We start from the raw sequence: 27,911 nt of genomic DNA, 5'->3' as shown, positions 1-27,911 counted from the left end.
GTGACGCGCTAGTGGAGAAGGTCTCACGAGAGTGAAAGCAAGTCCCGCGATTTTTAAGATTTACTTATTTATTTATTTTTACCTAGCGACTGACAACAGGCCAGTTCCTCCAAGTAGAATCCCTGCAGTGGCCGGGCCGGAGACCGGAGTGAGACCCCAGCCGTAGGCCGGGGTTGTTTGCATATAGAGGAGACGGAGTCAGAGGGGCTACAGGTAATATGTACTTATACTAGCAGAAAGAGAACTGCCTTGTTCCCTCCCAAGAGGAATTTAAGAGCACTCTCCTTCTTCCAGTCGCTCCCCAATCTTTTCTCATCTCCATGACAACTCTTCCTTCTTTCCTTTCTTCACGCCACCACCAATCATCCTGCTTTTTCTTCGTCATCTGACCTACAAGACAGGGATGGAGGGTGGGAAACGGCAGTGTTGCTTTCAGGATTATTGGATGGGACTGAGAGACTGGAGCTTCCCCTCACTTCCGGTAAACGGAGTGACCCCAGAGGCAGAACTCTCTTTTATAGAGTCTCTACAGCCTTCCCGGAGAAACCTCGGCAGCCTTGGGAAAACTGGGGAAACCTGAGGAGAGAGCAGCCGTCTGCAGATAAATACTGTTATGCCACCCACTGCGGGTGTATCTTAACAGCTTTGGGGAGCTGGTGCAGAAATTAGCTGTTGTTTCCCTCCTCGATTCTCCCCTTCCTCAGCCAGCCTGTCAGCAGTTCCTATATATGGGCTGCAGCAGATTGACTTAACAGCTTGCCGTAAGACCAAGAAGCCTTAAGGAAAGTTTGAACGGGGGTGAATTGGGTAAGGAGGAGGACCAATGCTGTTTTGGAATCGCACCTCTCCACAGAATGCTTAATGTCCCATAATATGAGCTATGTAATCATGTTTCCTTTTGCTTAGACCAAAATTGTTGAAAACCAGACATATGATGAGCGCCTAGAGATTAACGACTCCGAAGAGGTTGCAAGTATTTATACTCCAACCCCAAGATACAGAGGTAAAAGAGAAAAGAATAAAAATAGCCCTCAGAACAAAGCAGGAGGGATTCGTGATTGTTTTCCAAGAAATTCTTATTTTGTAATAGCAAATGTTCGCTTTCAGAGTCGTTATTTCACATGCCATTGTTTCTGTTTTCTACCTAGTTAAGGGGAAGAAAAGACATCCACCCAGGTTTCTGGGCTCTTTCAATCTGATTAGTGTTCCCAAACACCATTCACTTCACGATACTGCTCTGTTCACAATCTGCGGGAGGGTGAGGGGAGGGTGCGGCGCGGCGGGGCGGGGTTGGGGGGGAGGGGCGGGGTTGGGGGGGAGGGGTGTGATTTTTTTTTTTAACCGATTAAAGCGGTTTTTGTTACTTTCAAAGATGCGTCAATACCTGCCCTTAACCTACAATCCCAATAAAAATCTCAATGGAATATTTTAAGAGGATTTTACGCCATCATTTATTCAACTATGCATTTTCGGAATGTGTACTGTGTGTCAGCCTTAAGATTGGCGCTGCACATTGATCCTGTCCTCCTGATGTTTGTAATCATAGGAGACAGATGACAAATGAATAAACAAACATAATTGCAAATGTGGTAAATGCATTGATAGAGGCAGAGTTTGATGTTGTGATGTTTGATAATGGTGAGCAGAGGGATTTACTGGGGGGTTTTTTCAAAGATTTTATTTTCTAGAGAGAGGGAAAGAGAGGGAGAAAGAGGGAGAAAAACAATTGGTTGCCTTTTGTCCACGCCCAATTGGCAACCTGGCCCACAGCCCAGGCATGTGCCCTGACTGGGAATTGAACCAGCAAACTTTTGGTTTGCAGGCTGGTGCTCAACCCGCTGTTGGGGTAACCAGGGATGATCTAAGGCGCTGTTAAGACTGAAAGATGGGACAGATCCAGACATCAAGGAAAAGTAGGCCAGAAAAACAGAAGAGCAAGTGAAATGTGAAAAGGCCCTGATGCCAGAAAGAACTTGAAGTAGTGCGAGGATTTGAAAGAGACCAGAATATGGTAGGAGGGATTGATATCAGAGGAGGCAAGTGGGAGATAGGCAGAGGGAGGCAGAAGCAGAGCTTTAGAGGCAGTGCTGCTGTTATATGTGGAATGGATTGAAAGGTGAACCTAGGAAATCAGTTGGACTGTTGCAATGGCTGAATTGAGGTGATAGTGGCTTGGATGGGTGAGGAAGTTGGGAATAGAAGAAAAATCACTAAGACTTGCTGATGGATTAGATTTGGCTCTTGAGTTAGGAACCAAGGATGACATTCAAGGTTGGTTGTTTGTCGTGGTAAATATACCTAACATAAAATTTACCATTTTAGCCCTGACTGGTGTGGCTCTGTTGGGCATCCTCCCGCAAAGCAAAAGATCACCAGTGTGATTGCTGGTCAGAGTACATGCCTGGGTTGCAGGTTTGGTCTTGGCTGGGGCACATACAGAGGCAACTGATCAATGATTCTACTCTCACATTGATGTATCTCTCCTTCTCTTTCTCCCTCCCATCCCTTGTCTTGGAAAATAAATAAATAAAATCTTTAAAAATTATGAAGTATACAATCCAATGGCATTAAATAAATTTCATATTGTTGTGTAACTATCTGTACTATTTATTTCTAGAACTTTTTCATCATCCTGAACAGAATGGGTATGAAAAATACCCATTAAATAATAACTCCCCATCCCTCTATACTTCCCAGCTACTTTGTCTCTATGAATTCGCCTATTGTAGCTACCCCATAAGTGGAATCATACAATATTTGTCCTTTCACAGTATGGCTTATTTCACTTAACCTAATGTTTTCAAGGTTCATCCATGCTGTAGCATGTGTTAGAATTTCCTTTTTTTATGGCTTAATAATAGTCTTTTCTCTATACAGCCATATTTGTTTATCCATTCATCTTTTGTTGGACACTTGAATTATTTACATCTTTTGGCTGTTAAGAATATGCTGCCGTGAATATTGGTGTACAAGTTTCTGTTTGAATCAATGCTTTTAATCTTGTGGGTATGTGTGTGTACACACACACACACACACACACACACACACACACACCCCCACCCACACCTAGAAACCCAGGTTTTTGATAGGACTCTATTTTTAATCTTGCCAGCTGTGGACATGATAGTTTATTTTTATTTTGGGCAGTTTAGTAGATTGGAAAATGGTGTTTAATTGGCACTTATTTGATTTAGAAATTATGCCAGTTAACATTTTACATCTATTTGTGAGTATTTTGGGTTAATTGTTCAGAATATTTTTATTGCTCTATGGGCACTGATTCAGGTTTATATTTGTGACTGTAATTTGACATGAGCTGGGTCACTTTCTTTCATGCAAGATTTTTTCATTTGATTTTTACAACAGTTTTGAGTGAAGAGTATTATTGACCTCATTTAGAGATGGGAATACTGAGACTCAGAGAAGTTAAGTCATTTTATCTAAGTGATAGAGTTGTCCTTCAAACCCAGTATTCTGTCTCTTTTCACTTTACTAATTACTAACCTCATTTTACCAATGTGCAAACTAAGGGCAGATTTTATACTATTTATGTGACAGCAAATAATCAGTTTAGTATAATGTCCAACCCAATGCCTTAAGCACAGTAGTGTTTAGTAATATATGTTGAATTGAATTGACAGAGCCATGACCAGAGTTTAGTCTCCTATCCTTTAGGTAGATGTTCAAATAAACTGTGTTCCATAAAATGGTCAGATTATAATATATTATAAACTAAAAATATTTGTCTTTAAAAATCATTTTAACAATAACCTAAAGGGAAAACTTTTCTTCTAAGGACTTCCTCATTCTGCCCATCCTCCTAACAAGACTATGGCTGATAACAGCAGTGATGAGTATGAAGAGGAAGATAACAAGGTGTGGTATAACCCATAGCTTCTTGTGGAATTTCTGCTTTGATTTTTTTTTAGTAGTTAGAGATGACACCAGTTCAGTAGTAAATATTTCTTGAATATTCACCTCCAGTGGTTGGGTACCTTTGAGCTCTTGGAGGACAATCAGGAAGAAAGAGCCTTAAAATTTCTATTCTTCTTTAGGAATAAAGACTGCTATTACAGCTGACTTTTTGGTAAGGAATTTCATGTAATGCAGGCCAGTGTTCTGCAAACTTTACTCATCATAAGAATCAATTGGGGGCACTTAATTTTTGAAATACAGATTCCAACTCCCCATTCAGAACTGTGGAATCAGAGTCTTAAAGGTAAAAGCCTGGGAATTTATATTTTTAGCAAGCACTCCAAATAATTCTCTTAATAAAGCAAGTTTGGAATTATTGTTTTAGGCATTTGTTTATTGTCAACAACTTGTAATTCTGCCAGTATTTTGTGAAAGAGACTTTAATTTGAAGTCTTAACCCAAGTGTCACTTTACTGTTATTCTATGAACCTAATCACCCTGTTTCTGAAAGACAGAAAGATGCCTACAGCTCTAAAAGTTGCACATGTGCTCTGTTTAACAACCATTGTGTTCCACCTGAGCACATGATCCAATGGTTATATTTTAGTTGTGCTTTAAGTACAGGAGCATTTAAACCTCTAGTGAAGAAGAATATTTGAAGCGATGCGGAAAGCTCTAGTATTATAGGCTGATTTCATAGAAAGCCTAAAAGGTAACATTTTAAGGTAGCACCACTTTGTGACTAGTGTGCTGTTTTAACATCTTATGCACAAAGTAATTTTTTAAGCATTTGTTCCTGGTGTATAAAGTCCCCTTTAGCCCTGGCCAGGTAGCTCGGTTGGGGTATGTTCTCATATGCCAAGGCTGTGGATTCTGTCACCGGTGGGGCACATATAAGAATCAACCAATGAATGCATAGATAAGTGAAACAACAAATCAGTGTTTCTCTCTCTCTCTCTCTCAAATCAATAAATTTTAAAAAAATGTTTTAAAGTCCTCTGCCATAGATCAGGGATTTTGCAAAGCACAACTTTGAGGAAGCAGACGAAAGGGAATAATTTTCCTAAATTAGCTTCCTAATTTCATATATTCAGCCTAAATTTTTCTAATCTTCCTCATGGTGTGGTCAATATTCAAGGCTCGTTTATGTTTCCAATTTAGTATGCACCCAGAGTCTGCAGAAAGGATCAATTTCTGAATAATCTTTAAATCGACAATCAGTATTCTTAAAAAGCTTCCTTTGCCAAATTGCTTCCCATGTAACCAAGTATAATTTTGGCAGATTTTGTATTAAGGAAGAACACAATAGGAAATTTTTATCAATTGTATACCAATAAGTTTTCGTCACTGAATAAATTCTGCAACTGTGTGTCATCTGTCACACATACTATAGATTATTTAAAATATATTTTTATAGCCTTGGCTGGTATGGCTCAATGGATTGAGCACCCGCCTGTGAACTGAAACGTCGCCAGTTCAATTCCCAATCAGGGCACATGCCTGGGTTGCAGGCTGGGTCCCTAGGTGGGAGCATGCAAGAGGCAACTGATCTATGTTTATTTCACACATTGATGTTTCTTTTCCTCTATCCCCCCTCCCCCTCTCTCTAAAAATAAATAAATAAAATCATCTAAAAAATATACATTTTATCTACGTATAATAAATCTGTGTTACACTTAGAGAGAAATGTGACCAAATGCAATTTTGTTGTCCTATGTGTCACAATTTTGTGTTCCAATGGCTGCTTTATCCTACAAGAAATTTTAAATAATTTAAAAACTAAAATATATATTAACCTCAGTATAAGCCATATAGCATATAGAAACCAAGCTTCCAAACCTACTTTTAAAGAGGGCCAACTGGTCATCCTTAAGGTCCTAAGTGAGGGCATTCCACAGGTTCCAGGCTACAGAGGCAAAGACACGGACCCCATCCCAACTGCCCCTGCAAGTCCCAAGTGCCATCAGACCCCTGCTCACGGACTTGAGAGGGTGGGATGGTACATAGAGAACCAGAAGCTCAGAAAGGTAGGTTGCCATGCCAATAACAGAAGAGTCTCTTATCTTGAGGAACAATGTATAGTCTTTGCATTTAACTTATGGGGGAAGGGAAGGGAAATAGGGATTGGTTAGGTACCCACTAAAGAGAATGGAAATAGAAAAGTCATAGTCCCTGGAACTGCTGATCAGAATTCAGGCAGAGGGCCCTGACTGAGTAGCTCCATTAGAGTGTTGTCCTGATACACCGAGGGTTTGATTCCTGGTCAGGGCACATACGAGAATCAATCAAGGAATGCATAAATAAATAGAAGAGCAAATTGATGTGTGTGTCTCTCCGCCTGCCCCCCCGCTGCAACCCACTGCCTCTCTTCCTCTTTCTCTCTATAAGAAATTTTAGGAAAAAGATTTCTTTAAAAAGAAAAAGAACTCAAGCAGGGGGTTGATGATGGACCCTTTTTTAAAAAATTATATTTCAGTGATTATGCTATTACAGCTGTCCCAATTTTTCCCCCTTTTCCCTTCTCACCCAGCAACCCCACTCTCTCAGGCAGTCCCCACACCATTGTTCATGTCCATGGGTCATGTGTGTAAGTTCTTTCGCTACTCCATTTTCTATACTGTACTTTACATCCCCATGGTTATTCTGTAACTACTTATTTGTACTTCTTAATCCCCTCATCTCTTCACCCATTTCCCACCCCCCCCCTCATCTGGCATCCATCAAAATGCTCACCATATGATTCTGTCTCTGTTTCTCTTGTTTGCTTAGTATGTTTTTCTAGATTCATTGTTGATAGATATGTATTTATTGCCATTTTCCTGCTCATAGTTTTGATCTTTTTCTTATATGAGTCCCTTTAACATTTCATATAATAATGGTTTGGTGATGATGAACTTCTTTAGTTTTCTCTTGTCTGGGAAGCTCTTTATCTGCTTTTCCATTCTAAATGATAGCTTTGCTGGGCAGCACAATCTTGGCTGTGTGTCTCTGCTATTCATCAATTTGAATATTTCTTTCCAATCCCTTCTAGCCTGCAAAGTTTCTTTTGAGAAATCAGCTGACAGTCTTATGGTAATTCCCCTGTACTAACTACTTTTCTCTTGCTGCTTTTAAAATTCTGTCTTTATCTTTAAATTTTGGCATTTTAATTATGATGTGTCTTAGAGTGGGCCTCTCAGCATTCATCTTGTTTGGGACTCTCTGTGCTTCCTGGACTTGTATGTCTATTTCCTTCACCAGATTAATGAGGTTTTCTTTCATTGTTTTTTCAAATAGATTTCCAGTTTCTTGCTCTTTCCCTTCTTCTTCTGGCACCCCATGATACGAATGTTGGAATGCTTAAAGTTGTTCTAGAGGTTGTTTACAGTAACTATCTTCATTTTTTTGAATTCTTTTTTCTTCTTGTTCTGATTGGTTGTTTTTTCTTCCTTATGTTCCAAATCATTGTTTTGATTCTTGGTTTCATCTACTCTTGTTCACTGTAATTTGTTCTTTATTTCAATTAGTGTATCCTTTGCTTCTGACTGGGTCTTTTTTTGCCTCTGAGGTCCTCACTAAGTTCCTTCAGCATCCTTATAACCAGTGTTTTGAACTCTGCATCTGACCAATTGTTTATCTCCATTTCGTGTAGCTCTTTATCTGGATTTTTTTCTCCCTTTATTAGAAAATCTTTTATTACAAAATCATAAGCATATAATTCTTAAAATAACAATATCATACTCAAGCACACCATGTGATGTTTTAGGTGAAACATTCAAGTTAAAACTGTAAATTATTATACCCATATTATTACCCTACCAACCACACTCAAGCAGGTGTTACTTCTGTCAGACCCAATCAAGCTATAACATTAATAGTGTTTTATTATTTATTGTATTATATGAAATTATGTATTTCTTTGTTTTTTATTTTTAATTATTTCTTTATTTTTTATTTTTTATTGTTCAAATACATTTGTCTCCATTTTGCAGCCACAACTTTCCCTGCCCCACCCACCCCCACCTCCCACCCTCAGTCCTTCCCCACTTTGGCTTTCTCCATGGGTCCTTCATACATATTCCTTGACCCTTCCCCTTCATTTCCCCATTACACCCCCCACCACCCCGTTACTGTTGGTTTGTTTTTGTTTCATTGTTGCTGGTTATATTATTCTTGCTTGTTTGTTTTGTTGATTACATTCCACTTATAGGTGAGATCATATGGTATTTGTCTTTCAACCTCTGGCTTATTTCACTTAGCATAATGCTCTCCAGTTGCAACCATGCTGTTGGGAAAGGTAGTAGCTTTTCTTTCTTTCTGCTGCATAGTATTCCATTGTGTAAATGTACCATAGTTTTTTGATCCAATCATTTATTGATGGGCACTTAGGTTGCTGCCAGCACTTGGCTATTGTAAATTGTGCTGCTATGAACATTGGGGTGCATTGGTTCTTTTGAATTGGTGTTTTGGGATTCTTAGGGTATAATCCCAGCAGTGGAATTGCTGGGTCAAAAGGCAGTTCCATTGTTAGCTTTTTGAGGAAGTTCCAAACTGTTTTCCAGAGTGGCTGCACCAGTCTGCACTCCCACCAACAGTGGACTAGGGTCCCCTTTTCTCTACAGCCTCACCAGCACCCATTGTTTGTTGATTTGTTTATGATGGCCATTCTGACCAGTGTGAAGTGGTATCTCATTGTGGTTTTAATTTGCATCTCTCTGATGGCTGGTGATGCTGAACATCCTTTCCTATATCTCTGGGCCCTGTGTATGTCCTCCTTGGAGGAGTGTCTGCTCAGGTTCTTTGCCCATTTTTTAATTGGATTCTTTGTCTTCCTGGAGTGGAGTCATGTGAGTTCTTCATGTATTTTGGAGACCAAAGCCCTGTCTGATGTATCATTGGCAAATATATTTTCCCATACAGTTTGTTCCCTTTTCATTTTGCTGGTGTTTTCCTTAGCCATGCACAAGCTTCTTATTTTGATGAAGTTCCATTTGTTTATTCTTTCCTTTATGTCCCTTGCTCTAGGGGACATATCGGTGAAAATATTGCTGCGTGGGGTATCTGAGAGTTTCCTGCCTATGTTCTCCTCTATGACTTTTATGGTGTCACGATTTACATTTAAGTCTTTTATCCATCTTGAGTTTATTTTTGTGTATGGTGTAAATTGGTGGTCAAATTTCATTTTTTTGCATGTAGCTGTCCAGCTCTCCCAACACCATTTGTTGAAGAGGCTATTTCTACTCCATTTTATGCTTCTGCCCCCTTTGTTGAATATGAATTGACCGTAGAGACATGGGTTTATTTCTGGGCTCTCTATTCCATTCCATTGATCTATGTGTCTGTTCTTATGCCAGTACCAGACTGTTTGATTACAGTGGCCTTGTATTACAGTTTGATGTCAGGTATTGTGATCCCTCCTATTTTGTTCTTTCTCAAAATTGCTGCAAAATCTGGATTTTGATCTGCTCTTTCATTTGGGCCATGTTTCTTCGTCTCTTCCTTTTGGCATCCTCCCTGCATTTTTTTTCTATGTATTAGGTAGAGCAACTATGGCTCCCTGTCTTGGTAGTATGGCCTAATATAGTAGGTGTCCTATAGGGTTCAGTGGTACAGCCTCCCCTGTCACCCAAGTTGTGTACTCGAGGTGTGTCCTTTGTGTGGGCTGAGTACACCCTACTCTTATAGCTGGGCCTTGATTGCTGATGGCAGGTCAATGGGAGTGATTTACCTAGGCCAGTCAGTTGAAAGGGCTGGCTGTGACCAATGACCCCCAACCTCCACCCTCCATGGAGGATCAGCTGTGCAGGGGCAAGGTGGTGGTGCTCCACAGTGGTCTGTAGCTGTCCACTGGTTAGGCTAGCCTTGGGATTTCCCAGGTGGTGCAGGCCAACGACAGCCCCACCTGTGTTTTTTCCCGGAGTACCCTGCCTGAGCTATAAAGCAATCTGAGATGGCTGCTACTTGTGCTGGGCTTGGAGATTCCCAAGCAAAGCCAAGCTATGAATCTAGGCTGCCTGCTCCTAGTGCTGGGCCTGGGGCCACTTAGCAAGAGGTACAGGGGCTGGGGGCTCACCGAGGTGGCTGTTGCTTGTTCGAGAGAATTTAGGATGTTGTGAAGCATGAGTCAAGACCAGCCATTCATATAGACAAGCAGCTTGGGTGGGCACATAAATTTGAGTGGGGCGTAGTGTCTGGGGATCTCCAGGGTGGGGCAAAAAGTGTTAGCTAGGTTGATGGAGTCTCAGGTATGGTGTCAGACCATGGGCTCTGTGGCTCTGTGCAGGGAGGATAACAAGCAGGGACAATGGCCTCTGCTTGCCTTTCTGTCTGGGAGAAGGCTGTCCTCCAGCTCTCACCTTGATGCCAGACACTTTACTTCCTCCCCATTTGCCACTGGTACCTTTCAAGTCACTACCCAGGTGCTGGAGCTCATTAAGTAGTGAGTCTAAGTAAGTCCATGTGTGGGTTCTTTAAGAGGAACTTCTTGAGACTCCAGAAGTTTCTTCCACCAACTCAATCCTCGCTGGTTTTTGCAGTCAGAAGTTGTGGGGACTTATCTTCCTGGCACTAGAACCCTGGGCTGTGGGGCCTGATGTGGGGCTGGTACTCTTCACTCCCAAAATATCCCTCCCGAATTTTTATCCACCACAGGTGGGTGTGGGATCAGCCTGTTCCACGTATCCTCCCCTCCTACTAGTCTCAATAGATGTGATTTTTTTAATTCCATAGTTGCAGACTTCCATTCAACTTGATATTTGATGGTTCTGAGTGATGGTTGTTCTACATTTTAGTTGTAATTTTGATGTGGTTGTGCAATGAGGTAAGCCATGTCTACCTATGTCAGCATCTTGACCTGAAGCCTCAACTTTCTTCTTTTGATAGTTACAAGCAGCTTACTCTGGGCAATCTTGCAAATTAAATATTAGATTTCCTCTCTGTGACTTTTGTGAGTATTAAGATTCCCTAAAGTTTGTCTTCCGCGCTTCATCTTTCCCTGTTTCCTTCCAAAATAACAATTTAGAATTGTCTTTCTCCAAAAGTGCTGAAGTTTTAGAGTTGAACCTACTGTATAGTTCATGCAGAGGTCTTAGAATCTCCTTAGTAATTGGTAAAATAGATATATATTGGATAAAATTTATAGTCAAATCTCAAGCAGGGAAATAGAATATGGTTATAGAAATGGGGACCCAGTTTCCCATGAGCAGGAGCAGGAGATGGTTCTCGAGGTCCTTCCAGAGAGTGCTACTTTCTCTCTAGTGATGTCGTGCCAGGTGGGAGGGTATTGGTTAGAGTCCTAGGAGGGAACTGGGCGTAGGTACGCTAAATTTTTCATTATATGGGCCTTTCTTTGCCTATCCTGCCCTATTTCAGGAGAAGAAGAAGACCTCTCAGCTGACACCTCAACAGGGCTTTAGTGAAAATGACGACGACGATGATGATGACGACTCATCTGAAACCGATTCCGATGAAGAAGATGATGAAGAGCATGGTGCCCCTCTGGAAGGGTGAGGAAACCACCCTTGTCAAGAAGGAAAACACCCTCTTCAAAACACGGAGTAGGAGGATATCAGTTAAAAGTGAAATTCCAGCATCTCTTTTGATCACTATTTAGGACTATCACATGTCTCAAAAACCCACCATAATGAGTTTTCATTCTTTTCTGGCTCCACCACCTCTTTGAGTCCCATGATGTCATTTTGCACTATTTGAAACATTTGTGGGCTCAGGGTTCATGAGGATTTGCTGAGTAAATCTAAAAGATTGTCACTGACTCGGGGAGTTCACATTTTGGGAAAAAGAAAATAAATGTATGTACATACCAAAGCATTTCTATTTAGCAAGGAAAACATACATGCATAGGAGCAGAAAACCCTAAGTTCAGATTCTTTTTGGGCAGGCAGAGAATACTTATCCCAACACTGAGGTAAAATGTTCCTAAATGATGCTTAAGTTAAAAACCTCTCACCCTGTTCCAAACTCTGGTGTTAGATTAGTTATGATCTTCCCCTGTAGGTTTTAATCAAAATGGATTCTAAGGCCCATCCATTTAAAATATAATTACTGGGCTCTGGCTGGTGTGTCTCAGTGGATTGAGTGCTAGTCTGTAAACAAAATGGTCACTGGTTCAATTCCCAGTCAGGCACATGCATGGGTTATGGGCCGGATCCCCAGTAGGGGGCACAAGAGAGGCAGCCATACATTGATATTTCCCTTTCTCCCTTCCTTCCTCTCTCTCTAAGAATAAATAAATAAAATCTTTTAAAAAGTAATAAAATATAATTACTGGTTAAATAAATGATGATGTAACCAATCAGTAGAATTCTATCTAGCCATTGAAAAGAATGAGGCAGCACTATTTTCACTGGTAAAGAACAATCTCTAAGAGATGCTGTTAAATTTTTTAAATGTATAGAAGTGTTTATGTTTTGCTACCACGTGTATAAAGCAAATATTACATAGACTATCTGAAGTGAAGGATACAGTAAGAAACTAAAAATAGTGATTACTTATGGGAGGGGAACTTGGTGGCAAGGGAGACATAACTTTTCATTGTACACATTTTGTACCTTTTATTTTGTATCCTGTGCATGCATAAATTATTAAGTTAGTTGAATAAAAATAAAAATAGTTACCTTTGAGTTATCCACTTGCATGTAGACACTAAGTAAATGAGGCAAGTTAATACCAGACTGGTTTTTCACGCTTCCCAATTTACGTCATGCTCATAAATTATAATCAGGGAAATGTAAACCTTAAGTCATTAATCTACTTAATTTTTTATTAAGCAACTCTTGCCAGATTCACCTTATTATAACTTCCAAAGTCACATATATTTCGTCAATGTTTATTACATTTTACTTAATTATAATTAATATGTTGTATTTTTTTACCATATACATTTCATGTGTCAATACAAGTATTTTTTAGTAACTGTAATACTTAACTGAAACATACTTAACCATTACTCAAATGTTGGCTATTTTATTTGTTTCTAATTTTTTACTTTTATGAATAACACTGTGAGAAATATCTTTGTAAAACTTTATTTTTTTCTTGGGGCAAACTATTTTCATGCCAGAAATTACAATTTCATTCCATCTTTTCTTTTACCCCTTTCATTCAAAAAAAAGGGAAAGCAACTTATGCTATAGTCTAAAATTTTTTTTAATTATGTTTTAGATTTTCTGCAGCTCTGTCCTTCTTTACTGTCAGAGATAACTGAGAAGTAATTTTAATGAATTTTAAAGTTGCCTTGCAAGTTGCCTTGCACCCAAGAAAGGCAGATGTGGAGCAGAAACTGGGTTCAGAGTCATGTGCCCTGCAACTGCAGTAACACAGGGCTGAACCAGGGTTCAGCAACAACTGCTCTTCTCTGGCTTCCCTGAATCTTATTTTTCTTTCCACAGAGCCTACGATCCTGCAGATTATGAGCATTTGCCAGTTTCTCCTGAAGTTAAGGAACTCTTCCAATATATAAGTAGGTAAGTATTAGGACTTCTTCCCGTAACCCTTCAGGCCCTACCTTTAGTCTGAAACAAGGTCATTCTACTTATATTTTTATACCTGAATTGTAAAGTAAGTTTCTCTGTTTCCATCTTCTTCTTGGCAATATCTCTTAGGTATACACCTCAGTTGATTGACCTGGACCACAAACTGAAGCCTTTCATACCTGATTTTATCCCAGCTGTTGGGGATATTGATGCATTCTTAAAGGTACAGTCAGAACATCCTAAAAATGAGACCATAGATGTTTCTTTTGACCCCTCTATTACTCTACCAGTTCCACTAATTTTCATAGCCAAGCATTGGCTATGTTGAAACATATTATTCATTTCATTAGTGTTCTTTTTTAAAATTTTAATTTAATTTTTTAAAGTTTCTTCACATTATTTATTGTATTTTTTCTCATTAGCGTTCCTAACCTTGCTATCTACTTGATATTTTTTTTTTTAATTTTAAAAATTTTATTTATTTATTTTTAGAAAGGGGAAGAGACGGAGAAAGGGAGAGAAACATCAATGTGTAGTTGCATTTTGTGTGCTCCTGGCTGGGGGCCTGGCCTGCAACCCAGGCATGTGCCTTACACTGGGAATTGAACTGGGAACCCTTTGGTTTGCAGGCTGGTGCTCAATACACTGAGCCACACCAGCTAGGGCTCTACTCCATATTTTATTCATTGCTATTAGGTAATACTTGATCATCTCATTATATGTTAAAAGTTTGTCATATATTTGTCACCTAATTATCCATGACTTCAGCTTTATATTTAAGGTCCTATATAGATCATGCATGTTTTTCTAGATAGGATTATAGTACAACATGTTATATAGGCATGCTTTTTTTCTTTTTAAAAAATCCTCACCTGAGGATATGTTTATGGATTTTAGAGAGAGAATAAGAGGGGGAGAGAGAGAAAGAAACATTGATCAGCTGCCTCCCATATGCACCCTAACTGGGGATCAAACCCACAACCTAAGTATGTGCTCTGACCTGGGTTAGAACTCACAACCTTTTGGTGTATGGGATGATGCTCCAACCAACTGAGCCACCCCACCAGGGCCAGGCATGCTCTTTAATACTAGTAATAGTGATGAACCAGAAGAGTTCTTCCTCTTCAGTTTGTTGGAATCAAGGTGTGTGGCGTTTTTTATGTTCCTCTCATGATTTTTTCTGTTTTCTCACCTTTCTCCTAACCAGGTTCCACGTCCTGATGGAAAGCCTGACAACCTTGGCCTCTTAGTATTAGACGAGCCTTCTACAAAGCAGTCAGACCCTACAGTGCTCTCCCTCTGGTTAACAGAGAACTCTAAGCAGCACAACATCACAGTAAGACATTGGCTTAGTGCAGGCCCCAGCTGGAGAAGCTGGAGTACAGGCCTTGGTGGCGTTTATGTAGTTGACTAACTTCCTACTAACAGGGATGGCTGTGACTTTGGGACAGCCCTATCTTTTACCTAACAGTTTTACTGAGATATAACTTACCTACCATAAAATTCACCCTTTTAAATCACACAATTCAGTGAATATACTAAAAATATTCATCCTCATTTATGAATTTTTTTTTTATATTTCCAAAAAGAAATCCTCTACCCATTATTGGTCACTCCTCATTCCCTCCTCCTCCTAGACCTTGGTAACTACTTCATTTTTTAATGGTTGTATAATATTCCATTATATGAACATACCACATTTTGTTTATCCATACACCAGTTTCCACTCTTAGTCTGCCATGAATATGTACATGTTTTTGTGTGGACATGTATTGTTATTTCTCTTGGATATATATGTAGGAGTGGGATTACTGGGTCATATGGTAACTGTTGAGTGTTTTGAGGAACTGTTAAACTGTTTTCCAAAGTGACTGAACCATTTTACACTCCTACCAGTAATGAATGAGAGTTTCAGTTTCTCCACATCTTCATCAGCACTTCTTACTGTCTTTTATTTTAGCCATCCCAATAGGTGTGAAATGGTACCTTATTATGGTCAGTCCTTTCTTAATGATCTGCTCCTTTCCTATGGTGCTAGAAAATTTTATCAAGGTTTTCTATAGTCTCTATGTGGCTGCTCCTTTTTCATTAGCTATTTTGTATGTGAAATAGCAGCACTTGGTGAGTCACTCTGCAAAAGCAGCAGGGCCATTTCAGTGCCATCAGTCAGCCTTCCTCTTGTTTTTCTAGCAACACATGAAAGTAAAGAGCCTGGAAGATGCAGAAAAGAATCCCAAAGCCATTGACACTTGGATTGAGAGCATCTCTGAGTTACATCGTTCTAAACCCCCTGCAACTGTACACTATACTAGGTAAGAAATACCACATTCTTCACCACTATAACCCATAGTAACTTTCACCACCTGTGAACCCACTGCTTCTGAAAAGAGGGCCCAAAGCCTGGGGACATTGTTGATCAGCCCGAGGTCACAGGGATCCTGACTGAGATTGCAGACATAAGTTGTGACTTATCTGGTATTAGTACTTAGCCAGCTCCTCCAGACTCCAGGCCCTGGGTAAGTTTGATTTGCCCAGTCTGTGTTCACTTGAAATCCCAATGTGCCAGATTCAGAACCTGCTTTCATCCTAAATATCCTGATCCAGAGGTTGCTAATATCACTTGTCCATTTTTCTTGTTGATATTTGCCTCTGTACCTTTAGGCCCATGCCTGATATTGACACACTGATGCAGGAATGGTCCCCAGAGTTTGAAGAGCTTTTGGGCAAGGTGAGTAGAACGTAGCAGGAGCTATGAAAGTATGGCATTTGCTCTAGGGCCCAGTGTTTTCTCTCTTCTTATATTACCATTATTAACTTATTAGTTGATGTATAGTACACAATTAGAAATGTATGTGTTTATTAGTTTTCACCATCTGAACACCTCAGTGTAAATCAGCAGATTAGATCAAAAAACGACATTACTCCCACGTCCCAACATAACCACTGTCCTGATTTGTAATAGTGTAGGTTATGTTTGCCTATTTTGTATTTTATCTAAATGTAATTGAACTCTTCTGTGTCATACTTATTTTGCTCATCTATATTATTCATTCATATGGAGATTCACCCATATTGTTCTATACATTATTATTGTACATTTTTCTCAATACTGTATAATATTGTTTGAATATGTGACAGTTTATCTATTCTATGGTAGCCACTTGGGTAGTCTACAGGTTTGAGTTATCACAAATATAATATTACTACAATATTACGATAATATTTCTGTGAACATTGTAATATACCTTTTGGTGAACATGTATATATGCTTCCTGCATTATTACTTTAGACTCTACCTTTTTCCACAGAGTTACTTATGCTATTCTAAGAAGCTGATGTCCTTTTCATAATTACCCCAAATTTAAAAAATACAGGAATAAATTCAGTAAGAATTGGTAAGATTTTTTTTGAAAACAAATTATAAAACTTTAATGAAAGGTGGACACAGATTTGAATGAATAAAGAGTCAAGCTATGTTCCTAGGCAGGAGGATTCAATCTCATAGCGCTGTCAGTCCTCTCCAGTTTACTCTGTAAGTGGAATTCCTTTCAATGAGGATTTTAAAGGGATTGTTTTAGAAAATGAAAATTGGTAATGAAGTTTATCTGAGAGAATAAATTTTTAAGACTAAAACTAATCATGGAAATTTTAGGAAAAAATAATGGTTCTGGCTGGTGTGGCTCAGGGGATTGAGTGCTGGCCTGCAAACCAAAGGATCACCAGTTCAATTCCCAGTCAGGGCACATGCCTGGGTTGCAGGCCAGGTCCCCAGTTGGGGATGTGTGAGAGGCAACCACACATTGATGTTTCTCTCCCTTTCTTTCTCCCTCCCTTCTCCCTCTCTGAAAATAAATAAATAAAATCTTCTAAAAAAAAAAAATAATAGAGGATTTACCCCATCAGACATTAGAAACACATTATAGCCCTGGCCAGGAAGCTCAGTTCAGTAGAGCTTTGTCCCCATATACCAAGGTTGTGAGTTCCATCCCTGGTCAAGACACATACAAAAATCAACCAATGAATGCATAGATGGGTAGAACAACAAATCAATATTTGTTTGTTTTATTCTCTCTCTCTCAAATTAATAATAAAAAAAGAAAAGAAACATATTATAAAGCTATGGTAAGTAAAACACTGGCATAGGAATAGAAATAGATGAGCGCACGTAAGAATCCAACAACAAACCCATGGCATGTAAGAAAGGTGATTTTTTTTTTAAGTTTCTGGGTTTTTTAAAAGATTTTATTTACTTATTTTTAGAGGCAGGGGAGGGAGAAAGAGAGGAAGAGGAACAACAATGCATGAGAGAGAAATCGATAGGTTGCTTCTCACATGGCCCCAGCCAGAGACCTGGCCCACATCCCAGGCATGTGCCCTGACTGGGAATCGAACCAGTAACCTCTTGATTCACAGGCCAGCACTCAGTCAACTGAGCCACACCAGCCAGGGCAGAAAGGTAGTATTTTAAATGATTGGAGATATACTGAGTTGTGATGTGACAACTGACTAGCCATTTGAGAAAATTAGGTTATGTTCCAACCATATGCATACATGAATTCCAGATGAATTAAGCAGTTAATGTAAAAATAAAGCTATACTAGCACTATTTTAAAAAGTGGGAGAAATATTTAATACTGCTTGGATAAGTCAATGTTTCTTAGCATAATAAGAAACTTAAAAATTGTAATGGGGAAAATGTGATAGTTACTGTAAACAAAGCTAAAACAATAATAGACTGAGAAAAATTACATATATATGTAACAACATTACTATCCAAGCAAAGAGCTATTACATGTCAAGAAAAGAAAACTAAGCAAATAAGATTGATAGGTCTTTCCTGGCCATCATATTTAAAATGTTACACCACCTCCCCCATATTCCCCACCCTCTTTTCCTGCTTTTTCTCTGTAACACATACGTTCTAATATATTGTGTACCTTACTTACTTTGTTTTTTGTTTCTCCCAACTAAAATATAAGCTCTATGAAAAGGAAGGGTTTTTGGGGGGGTTTTTGTGCATGTTTATTGAGGAATTGTTTTAAAAGCAAAGAATTTTAAAACAATCTCTTTTTGCCTTACAGCATTTTAAAGCTATAGCTGAGGGAAAATGTCTAATGAGGGAACTGAATAGATAGATTGTAGTACATTCAGTGGCGTGCTTATACAATGGAATATTATTTGACCTTATTTTGCTCTGATATGGAGAAATATTAATGACATGTTGTTAAGTGAAAAAAGGAAATTGCAGAACTATATATACTCTGACTTTTATAAAAAGAGAACAAATTTTTTTTAAGAAGCTAATGGTTTTTAAACTTACAATCAAGTTGTTTAGATCCAGAACCTATTACTTGAGATATGTCCCGTTTTTTATGTCCAAGGACCATTAGGCCTTTTTAAAAGTAATTATTTATTTATTTTGCAGAGAGAAGGGAAGGGAGGGAAAAAGAGAGGGAGAGAAACACCAATCGTTGTCTCCTGAACGTGCCCCAACTGAGAACTGAACCCTCAACCCAGGCGTGTGCCCTGACCTGGAATCAAACTGGCGACCTTTCCCTTTGCAGGACAACGCCCAACCCACTGAGTGACACTGATCAGGGCAGAATCATTAAGCCTTTTAACACCAAGTAATTATCAATATTTGGACATACACTAGTACCGATTTCTTCTTCACAAATATCTTCACAGGAAGATAGCATGGCAGTATATTTTACTTATAAAATTTTTTAGTTTTGTTAGATCTTCTACTACTTTCATGGTTAATGAATATGACCAATTACATTTCACTGATCAGAGAATAAAAAAGCATGCTGTATTATTTGCTAGGGTTGCCATAACAAAGTACCGCAGACTGAGTAGCTTAAACAACAGAAATTTATTTTATTTTTCTCACACTTCTGAAGGCTTGAAGTCTGAGATCAAATTGTCAGCAGAGCTGATTTTTTTCCCAGAAACTTCCTCATTGCCATCTTCTCCCTGTGTCTTCACATGGTCTTCCCTCTGTATGTAGCCATGTCTTAATTTCCTCTTCTTATAAGGATACCAGTCATACTGAATTAGGGTCCAAACTAATGACCTCATTTTAATTTAATTATCTCCTTTAAGAGTGTATCTTCAAATACAGTTGTGTTCTGAAGTGCTGAGGGTTAGGACTTCAACATATGGATTTTGAGGGAACACCATTTAGCCCATAATATGTATAACTTTTGCTAGGAGCTCTTTTTTCTTCAGAGAGAAACTTTGGTACATCCCTTGCCCTTCTTAGGTAAGCCTGCCCACGGCAGAGATTGATTGCAGCCTGGCAGAGTACATTGACATGATCTGTGGTAAGTTCTTCCGTCCCTTCCTTGTCCCCATCTCTGGGTAAACCCAGTGTGAGCTTTTGAAAAGGATTATTTACTCTGAGAAGATGGCATCCTTAGTTACAGCCTTCACTCTAAGCTACTTGTGCGGTTGGCAGCACTGAAGGGTGGTGTTGGGCTTATGCAACTACCTGCTGGGTATTGAACTCCCAAAGCCATGGTAACACATCCCACCTGAGAGGGGATTGGCTATCCTAAACAGAAACGTCCCATAAGTCCTAGATTTTTGTTTGGTTCTGCTCATGGGAGTTCTTGATTTCAGCCATTCTAGACATTCCTATCTACAAGAGTCGGATTCAGTCTCTCCACCTGCTCTTTTCCCTTTACTCGGAATTCAAAAACTCACAGGTAAGTCTAGCGTTAGAGATTGGCTTAAGTTGTAGTGAGGATTGCTGCAGTCTCCACTATTCTGAGCAGCTGTGATTGTGTCCTTTGACAATGGAAGATGTCTCAGCCTGGAGTTACCATTACCCTTCTCCATAATTAAGAGAGCTGCAAAGCAGTCAGGGGTGGGGCTTTTAAAGGAAAGGAAGTAGAGGGGATGTGTGCCTTAGGTGAGCTTAGGTAAGGATCTATGGAAGACACTCATTCATATAGGACAGTTAAGTAGCCTAATGAATAGAAACAGGAAGGAAGGGGAAAAGGGGTTTCTTACTGTAGGAGGTAGGGCAAATTTCTAGCTGTTTTTCAAAGATAACACTAAGGAATTGTTCTGAAAGTAGAATTGGGAAAAATTGGAGCTTAAAGTTGTAAAGAGGTTAGTTCTTGCTAAAAATGTAGCAACCAGCATGACCCAAATACTTCACATTTCCTCTCCTCTTTCCTTACAGCATTTTAAAGCTCTAGCTGAAGGCAAGAAAGCATTCACTCCTCTATCCAACTCCACCTCCCAAGCTGGAGATGCAGAGACACTAACCTTCGGCTAAGATACCTCCCCAGTCACTTGTTTCAAGGCTGAGCTGACTTTTCTGCCCCAGTTGAGGAGAGAGATTGTCATCAGCCACCTGGCACCCTGCCTGTGTCACAGCTTGACTCAGGGATAGTGCCCGTCTTACTACCTTCTCTGCCGGAAAGCACTACACGTATTCGTTAAATGGCTTCTGCCTGTCTCAAGATTTCCTTCCCATAGGAATGATGCATCTCTACCACTATGGGGATTTGAGTTAGATGAATTGGAATTTCTGGGATCCCAGGATGCTCAGTTAGGAGGAAAGTTGAGTTGTTTTTTTCGAGATAGCGATAGAATTAATTTTTTTCATTTTTAAGTTAGTTGGCAAAGATTTTACAAATAAAATGCTCTTATCTTTCCAGGTTGTCCTGCTGGTCTATAATATGAAAGAGAAAAGGCAGACAGAGCATAAGGCAGAGATAAGGAACTTGGCCTAGTAATAAGCATTAAGTGAGTAACAGTTTAAGCACATCAACTCTGTGAAATGAAATCAAACACCAGCTTCCAGGATTGGCAGTATAGGGGAATCATTTTTCTGCCATAACTTTTTTTTTTCGGGGGGTCCCTCACCAGTTAATGCTGCCCGCCTCACAGGCACCTACCGGTCTGGCTCTGGACCTACCTGGTTGTGATCTCAGGGAGCCTAGCTGTTGCAGTGACACAGGTAAGAGATCACTGTGCCTTGGACTAAAGTGGGCATTGTGGTAGTAGCAAAGATGGATAGATTCAGGAAATATTTTGGAGGTTATATCCTCCAAGCTCCAGTCAGGAAGTCAGAAACCATGCTAGTTAACTTCTAACAAAGAGTGTTAGGTATGGGAAATTGGTTACAAAAGTATTGGAAGGGCTGAAAAAACAAAAGGGAGAATGCAGGGTGCTGAAGGAATGAAAGACTACAGGGGTGGAATCCACTGCAGGTGCTAGAAGCAGAAGAGGTGCTATAATGGTCTTGAATGGTGAGCAGGTGCCACACGGAGGCACAGCTGGTGCGCGGACCTTGTCCCCACTGCTACAGCAGCTGAGAGCAATGGCTGCTGCTTCCTTTCTGCAGCGTTCTGGTTTCTTGCCAGTGCCTCCCATTGGCAGATAATTAACAGCTGGCAGGGAAATCTGGACGATCTAGCAGCATAAAACGGAGTATAGAAGGGAGGGTGTGGGGACAACAGATTAATCAGAGACAACAGATTAATAACCGGTAGAAGTAGAACTAACAAATTTGGTGATAGATTGGACGTAGGGGATTAAAGGAAAGAAATCAAGGATGACTCTCAGGTCTTGGGGCTTGAGGAACTGAATGGATAATGGAGCCAAGTACTGAAATAGGGGAAAGTGGGGCAAGAATTGATTAGAGGAGAAATTACATTAAAATGCTACACTGTCAGCATAGGTAAATATTTCTTAGACTCTTAAACCAACTATGATGTTCACATTATGCTTGAATTTGCGGAGCAGGAACATTTGAGCTTAGTCCTTACTTTGGCACCATATTGGGACCAGGTGCTTTGTCCTCAAATGGATTTCATTTATGCTCACATTTAACCCATAGGGAAAAAAGAGGAGCAAAATGTGATAGGAACTCAAATTATCCATTAGATTTTTTTTTAATTTCAGTGATTTTATTTTAATACCTTGTAGAGCATTAACAAATTTTGTATCTAATTCAGCAATCTCACACTAGAATTTCTTTATTAATTGCTTATAAATACTTAGCAATTTAAATGCTCTCTGAACCAATGGTAATATCTGACTAGTTTTCTCACCAAATCATTGAATAAATTCTCTGATACATATTCATTAAATACATATATGAGAGTCATAACAGATTTTTTTAAAGTGCATGGATAGTTGCTCTTGTTCTGCCTACTCCATTAGATTTTTAAGAAACAGTCAGTTTGACTTCTTTGGCTAGAGGTGAGACTCAGCACTAATAAATTGATTTTTGTTATTCATAGTAGTTATAATCATTGCTCTTAGGGCAAATACAAGGTGAGGTTCCTAGACGCCTCTGGTTACATCATTTTCGTCAACCTGCCACTGATACATTGAATCCACAGCCACCAGCACTATAAATCATGCCATGGTGAAGCTTATCTAACACTTCCTCCATAAGGCACCTCAGAACTATGTTTGGGAGCCATTTTAAACAGTAAAATCACTGCCAATAAGCAAAATCATAGCATTAAATAGACCTTGAAAAGGGTACTTGTTTATACAATGTGAGAGCTGAAACCAGAAGGCACAGCATCGCTTTATTCAGCCTGATTTTCACTGCTTTGAGTGTGTTTGCAAATGATCATGAAAACACTGCAAACATTGATTTTGGGATTACAAATAAATGTTAGCAAGTACATGAATTCGCATATGGAATCTGCAAATAATAAAGATCAACCATACTCCCTCCCTAATTTACTGGTTTAATGCATAGGCCTTTTGGCTTTCTCCCTACTTCAGCACAGCCACCATAGCTCTCCAGTGATCATCTTCAAACACTGTTTTCATAATGAACTCCTCTCTCTTCTTTAACAATCTGTAGTTACTTCTTTTGGCTACTTGTTTTTTGGCCCTGAAAAAAATCAGTTAACTTCTATGCCTCAATCTAGATACGAATTAGTTTTAACAAACACTATATTCTTAGGCTTGTCCTGTGCGTAAAAAATATGTGAAAACATTAAGGTAGACAAATTTATTTAAACAATTTAAAAAAAAATTAAGTGCCACAAAATGTAAGATATAATCATTACATTTCAGTTTGGCCTTTTAGACTTTCCACTGAGCTGCTGTCTCCCTACCCTCAAGTCCTTATTTTCCATAATTCCCACTGTGAGCTGCAAAACCAATCTGCTCACCATGCTGTACACAAGATTCATGAGTTTCCTACTCTGACTAAACCTTCATACAGGCTCTTCCTTGCTGGAAGTGCCCCTCTCCTCTGCTAATCATAGGTTCTCAACACTTTTAAATAAACAAATATCAAATACAAGTATTTACATCTTCATTTCCTCCTTTAACCTTATTTATTAAAGTGACAATAAAGGAATAAAAAAATACAACAGCAAAGGCAAATAGTAAGAAAGAAAATGACAGTAGGCAAGATAGCAACACAATTTTGGAAGATGTGATAGCAACACAATTGTAGTTGGGGGAGTGGGAGTAAAGCCTGCAATTTGACTGTCTGTGGAGGAGAGAGAGAGAGAAACTCATAAGAAGTAAGCCATTTGACGCTGCAGAACCCTGGAAAGCATCAGGAAATAAAAGTGCCAGATATTCCTGACAGCATGTGTGCAGGATTGGGCTTAAAAAGTCTGTAGAAATATTGGATCCCCAGAAACTTCCCCATCTTTGCTGCTCACCTCTTACCTCCAGAGACGATAGACACCTGTGGTTCAAGGAGGCTCTCCAGACATGAGAATACCAAGCAACTATAAAGACAGGAATAAAGGGGCCACATTTAAAATAAGAGGATAAAGTAGAGTAATAAGCAGTGAGACCCTCAGCCCTTTTTCAAGATTATACCTCCAAAGCAGGATATTGGAAGCTTTTTCTTTAAAAAAAAAAAATATATATATATATATATACACATATATTTATTTATTTATTTATTTATTTTTAGAGAGAGGCTGAAGGGAGGGAGAAAAAGCAAAAACATCGATACACAAGATAAACATCAATTGGTTGCGTCTTGCACACCCGTAGCCAGGGACCCAGCCTGCAGTCCAGATATGCGGCCTTACTGGGAACCTGTGACCTTTCGCTTTTCAGGATGATGCCTAACCTAGTGAGCCACATCAGTCAGGGCTGGAAAAGCCTTGTCTTGGGAAACTGATCAGCCAAAAAGAAAAGACCTGTGGATACTAACAGAGTTCTTAAGCAAATACCCAGGTCCTAACATACTCATCAATGTCCAGTCAGCTTTCTAGTATCTCATTTGTGTGTGTATGTGTGTGTGTTCTTAAATTTGAACATACAGTCAGAAATCACCAGACATTTGAAGTAGGCCAGAAAAATAGAGACTAAAACCAACAGAACAAAGGAAATCGGAGAAATAAATCGGGCAAAGATGCATTTTCTTTTTATTTTAAAAAACAAAGAGCAGTACTTCTCAAACTTGGCACATTAGAATTGAGATTTTTAAAATTTCCATTCACCATCCCACCCCCTTGGGCAACCATCTGCTTGTTCTCTATATCTATGGGTCTGTTTTTTTTGTGCTTTATTTATTTATTTATAGATTCCAAGTATTAAGACAAATCATATGGTATATTTGTCTTTCTCTGACTTATTTCACTTAACATAATACCCTTTAGGTACATTCATGTTGTCACAAATGGCAAAAATTCATTCTTTTTTTATGGCTGAGTAATATTCCATTTTATACACACACACACACACACACACACACACACACACACGAGAGTGTAGTCCACATCTTCCTTATCATCTATTGGTAGGCATCTAGGTTGCTTCCATATCTTGGCTATTATTAGTAATGCTGCAATGAACATAGGGATGCATATGTGCATATGTTTTTTCCATTTAAAGTTTCTGTTTTCTTTGGATAAATACCCAGAAGTGGAATAGCTAGGTCATATGGCAGCTTTATTTTTAATTTTTTGAGGGATCTCCATGTTTTCCATATGGTTGCACTAATTTACAATCCTACCAACAATGCACAAGGATTCCCTTTTCTACACTTCCTCACAAACATTTGTTGTTTGTTGATTTATTGATGATAAATGATTCAGAATAATGATGCCATTCTGAAAGGTATGAGGTTATATCTCATCAAAGTTTTAAAAAAAAATTTTACTGAGTTTTTTAGAGAGAGAATGGAGAGAAGAGGGAGGAGAGAGACACATACACATCCATTTTGTTGCTCCACTTATTTATACATTCATTGGTTGATTCTTGTATGTTCACTGACCAAGGACTGAACTAACAACCTTGGTGTATCAGGACATCACTCCAACCCACTGAGCTAACCAGCCAGGGATCACTGAGATTTTAATTTACATTGCCCTGTTGATTAGTGATGCTGAGCATCTTTTTATTTGTCTTTTGGTCATCTGTATGTCCTCCTTGGGAGAAATGCCCATTTTTTAACTGGATTGTTTGTTTTTGGTGTTAAATTGTATAAGTTCTTTATATATTTTAGATATTCATCCATTTTTGGATGTGTTATTTGCACTTATCTTCTCCCATTCAGTAGGTTCTCTCCATTTTGTTGATGATTCAACTTTAGATCTTTTAAAGAAAAGTTTCCAGATCCTTGCAGGAATCTTGACTCCGCAAGGAATGAGGTACCAAGAAGCCGGTGGTATGTTCCATATTCCAGAGAGTGAGGGCAGCTGAGCTGGCTCCAGGGCAATGAAGCCTCCGGGAGGATCATCAAGTGATCATTTCAGAATTCCAGAAGAAGATGTTCCTTCAAGCCAGCCCAACAGGATGGCATTGAATATTTTTGGACCAACTGAAGAACCTCAGAACATTCCTAAGAGAACCAATCCCCAGGGGGGGAAAGAAGTGGTACTTTGTGGAATCAATGCCAGTGTACACTCCACAGAGTCTGAACCCACCTGGTGGGAAGACTAATAAGATTTTTGGGTTGCCAGTGATCACCACTTTACCCTTGGCACACTCAGACAAACCCAAGGACCATGAGCTCTTGTGTGAAAAAGACCCAAAATTGGACCTTAAACCCGCAAGGAGCACCTTGACCAGAGAAAAGCTGTGTGAGAAAGGTGGCCCAAGAGAAGAGCAGACCATACTCAGGAGCCGCAGCCCACGCCCACGGTTGACAGCCATGAGCCCAGGTTTGGACCCTCGGCCTCAATCTCACAACAAAGTCCTGAATCCACCTGGAGGCAAATTCAGCATCTCCTTGTACTAGAGAAGCTATTGCTTCCCCTGCAGCCAGATATGAAACTCAGAAGATAGGATTTCAAATAGTTTCCTTTGGTCCAAAGGAACAGGGGTGGGGGGTGCAGGTGGGGGGTAGTCTGTTGTGTGTCTGAAGCCATTGCTCAGGTTGCATTGCCACCACAACGGTCACAGAGGACCTCACCTTCCAGACTGCTGAGAAATATCTCTGTGGGGAACAATGACTCCTTGGTGAACACTCTGCAATTTTGGATATGAGAGGAACTCTCAGATGGCTTGAGTGAAGGTCTGGTGCAAGGCCACGGAAACCTGATAAAGTGGAATCTTCCATGTACTTGTTGCATCAGCAGTCTGCCAGCCAGTTGAGTATCTAGAAATCACTTAACATAGTAGCAGAATTAAAGCTGTAGAAAGAAATCCAGAAACAATGTTGGGCATAAGCCAAAAAGTTATCCTAAGTCTTATGCTTTACAGAGAGATTTTTAACCCAATCCTCTGTAATGAACTGACAGGAATCTCTGCCTTTTCACTCAGGAGGAACCTGTCTTGGTCTATTCACAGACTGATTTTGCTTGTGAATTGTTTCTTTTCTTTTTTTTTTTTTTCCTTGCATCCCTAAGTCTTGGCCTTTGCTCTTTACCAGTGATGTGGACAGTTCCTCTATCTGCAAGGCCCACTGACTTCTTCAAGACTAAAACTATCCAGATATCAGGTAATTGGGTTATTTAAATCCTTCATGTGTCTTTATTCCTGTTGACACTGGGTAGAAAAGATGCCTGAGAACCTCGGATCTTGAGGTTTGAATCCTTTTATTTATTTTTTTTTTAAAAAGATTTTATTTCTTTTTAGAGAGGGGAAGGGAGGGAGAAAAAGAGGGAGAGAAACATCAATTTGTGGTTGCCTCTCATGAGCCCCCTTCTGGGGACCTGGCCCGCAGCCCAAGCAGGTGCCCTTACTGAGACTCAAGCCCACAGCCCTTTGGTTTGCAGGCCAGCACTCAATCCACTGAGCCACACCACCCAGGGCAGGTTTGAATTCTTTAATAATACCTAAAGAGCTACTCTTAAACAGCAGCTTTACATAAGTGACAACTGACTAATCTATTTCTGACACCTTTCTAGAAAAAAGTTATTCAGGTATACCAAAGTTTGAAGAAGAAAAGTTTGCTTAGGCCACCCTTTATAAGCCTCTGCAGAGCCTCTGGACTATATTCCTTTTCCAGAAGAGACTTGGACACCTTAGGCTAGGAGACTTAATAGTTTGGCAGCAAAGCCTCAACTGGTGAGTCAAGTTGCTTTACTCCATCAGGCAAAAGTTTCTCTCATTTAGCCTCCTAAG

General features: G+C 39.5%; 1 protein-coding gene and 1 pseudogene across 3 annotated transcripts; both read left to right on the top strand.

The window, feature by feature from the left end:
- Positions 1-95: 95 nt before the first annotated feature.
- Positions 96-22,980, top strand: IFT46 (intraflagellar transport 46). Of its 3 annotated transcripts, XM_054592371.1 has the most exons (13): positions 96-213; positions 907-1,003; positions 3,797-3,876; positions 5,814-5,942; positions 11,266-11,399; positions 13,302-13,376; positions 13,515-13,608; positions 14,593-14,721; positions 15,576-15,697; positions 16,047-16,113; positions 19,651-19,711; positions 20,010-20,095; positions 20,578-22,980. In XM_054592371.1, exons 3-13 carry the CDS (start codon positions 3,832-3,834, stop codon positions 20,671-20,673), a joined length of 1,038 nt encoding a protein of 345 aa, XP_054448346.1. In that variant the 5' UTR covers positions 96-213; positions 907-1,003; positions 3,797-3,831; the 3' UTR covers positions 20,674-22,980. The 3 variants fall into 3 exon arrangements, with proteins under 3 accessions (XP_054448346.1, XP_054448348.1, XP_054448347.1); XM_054592373.1 differs by lacking the exon at positions 5,814-5,942; XM_054592372.1 differs by lacking the exon at positions 96-213 and having other exon boundaries at positions 225-1,003.
- A 3,032-nt stretch (positions 22,981-26,012) lies between these two features.
- LOC129085945 (jupiter microtubule associated homolog 2-like) lies at positions 26,013-26,618 on the top strand (annotated as a pseudogene).
- The last annotated feature ends 1,293 nt before the right edge of the window (positions 26,619-27,911 follow it).

This window comes from Pteronotus mesoamericanus, unplaced genomic scaffold, assembly GCF_021234165.1.
Source record: "Pteronotus mesoamericanus isolate MK-2021 breed Mesoamerican mustached bat unplaced genomic scaffold, CSHL_Meso_final scaffold_36, whole genome shotgun sequence".
In the NCBI taxonomy this organism is placed as follows: Eukaryota; Metazoa; Chordata; class Mammalia; order Chiroptera; family Mormoopidae; genus Pteronotus; species Pteronotus mesoamericanus.
Note: the sequence above shows the minus strand (reverse complement) of the source record. Positions and strands in the feature narration are given on the sequence as shown.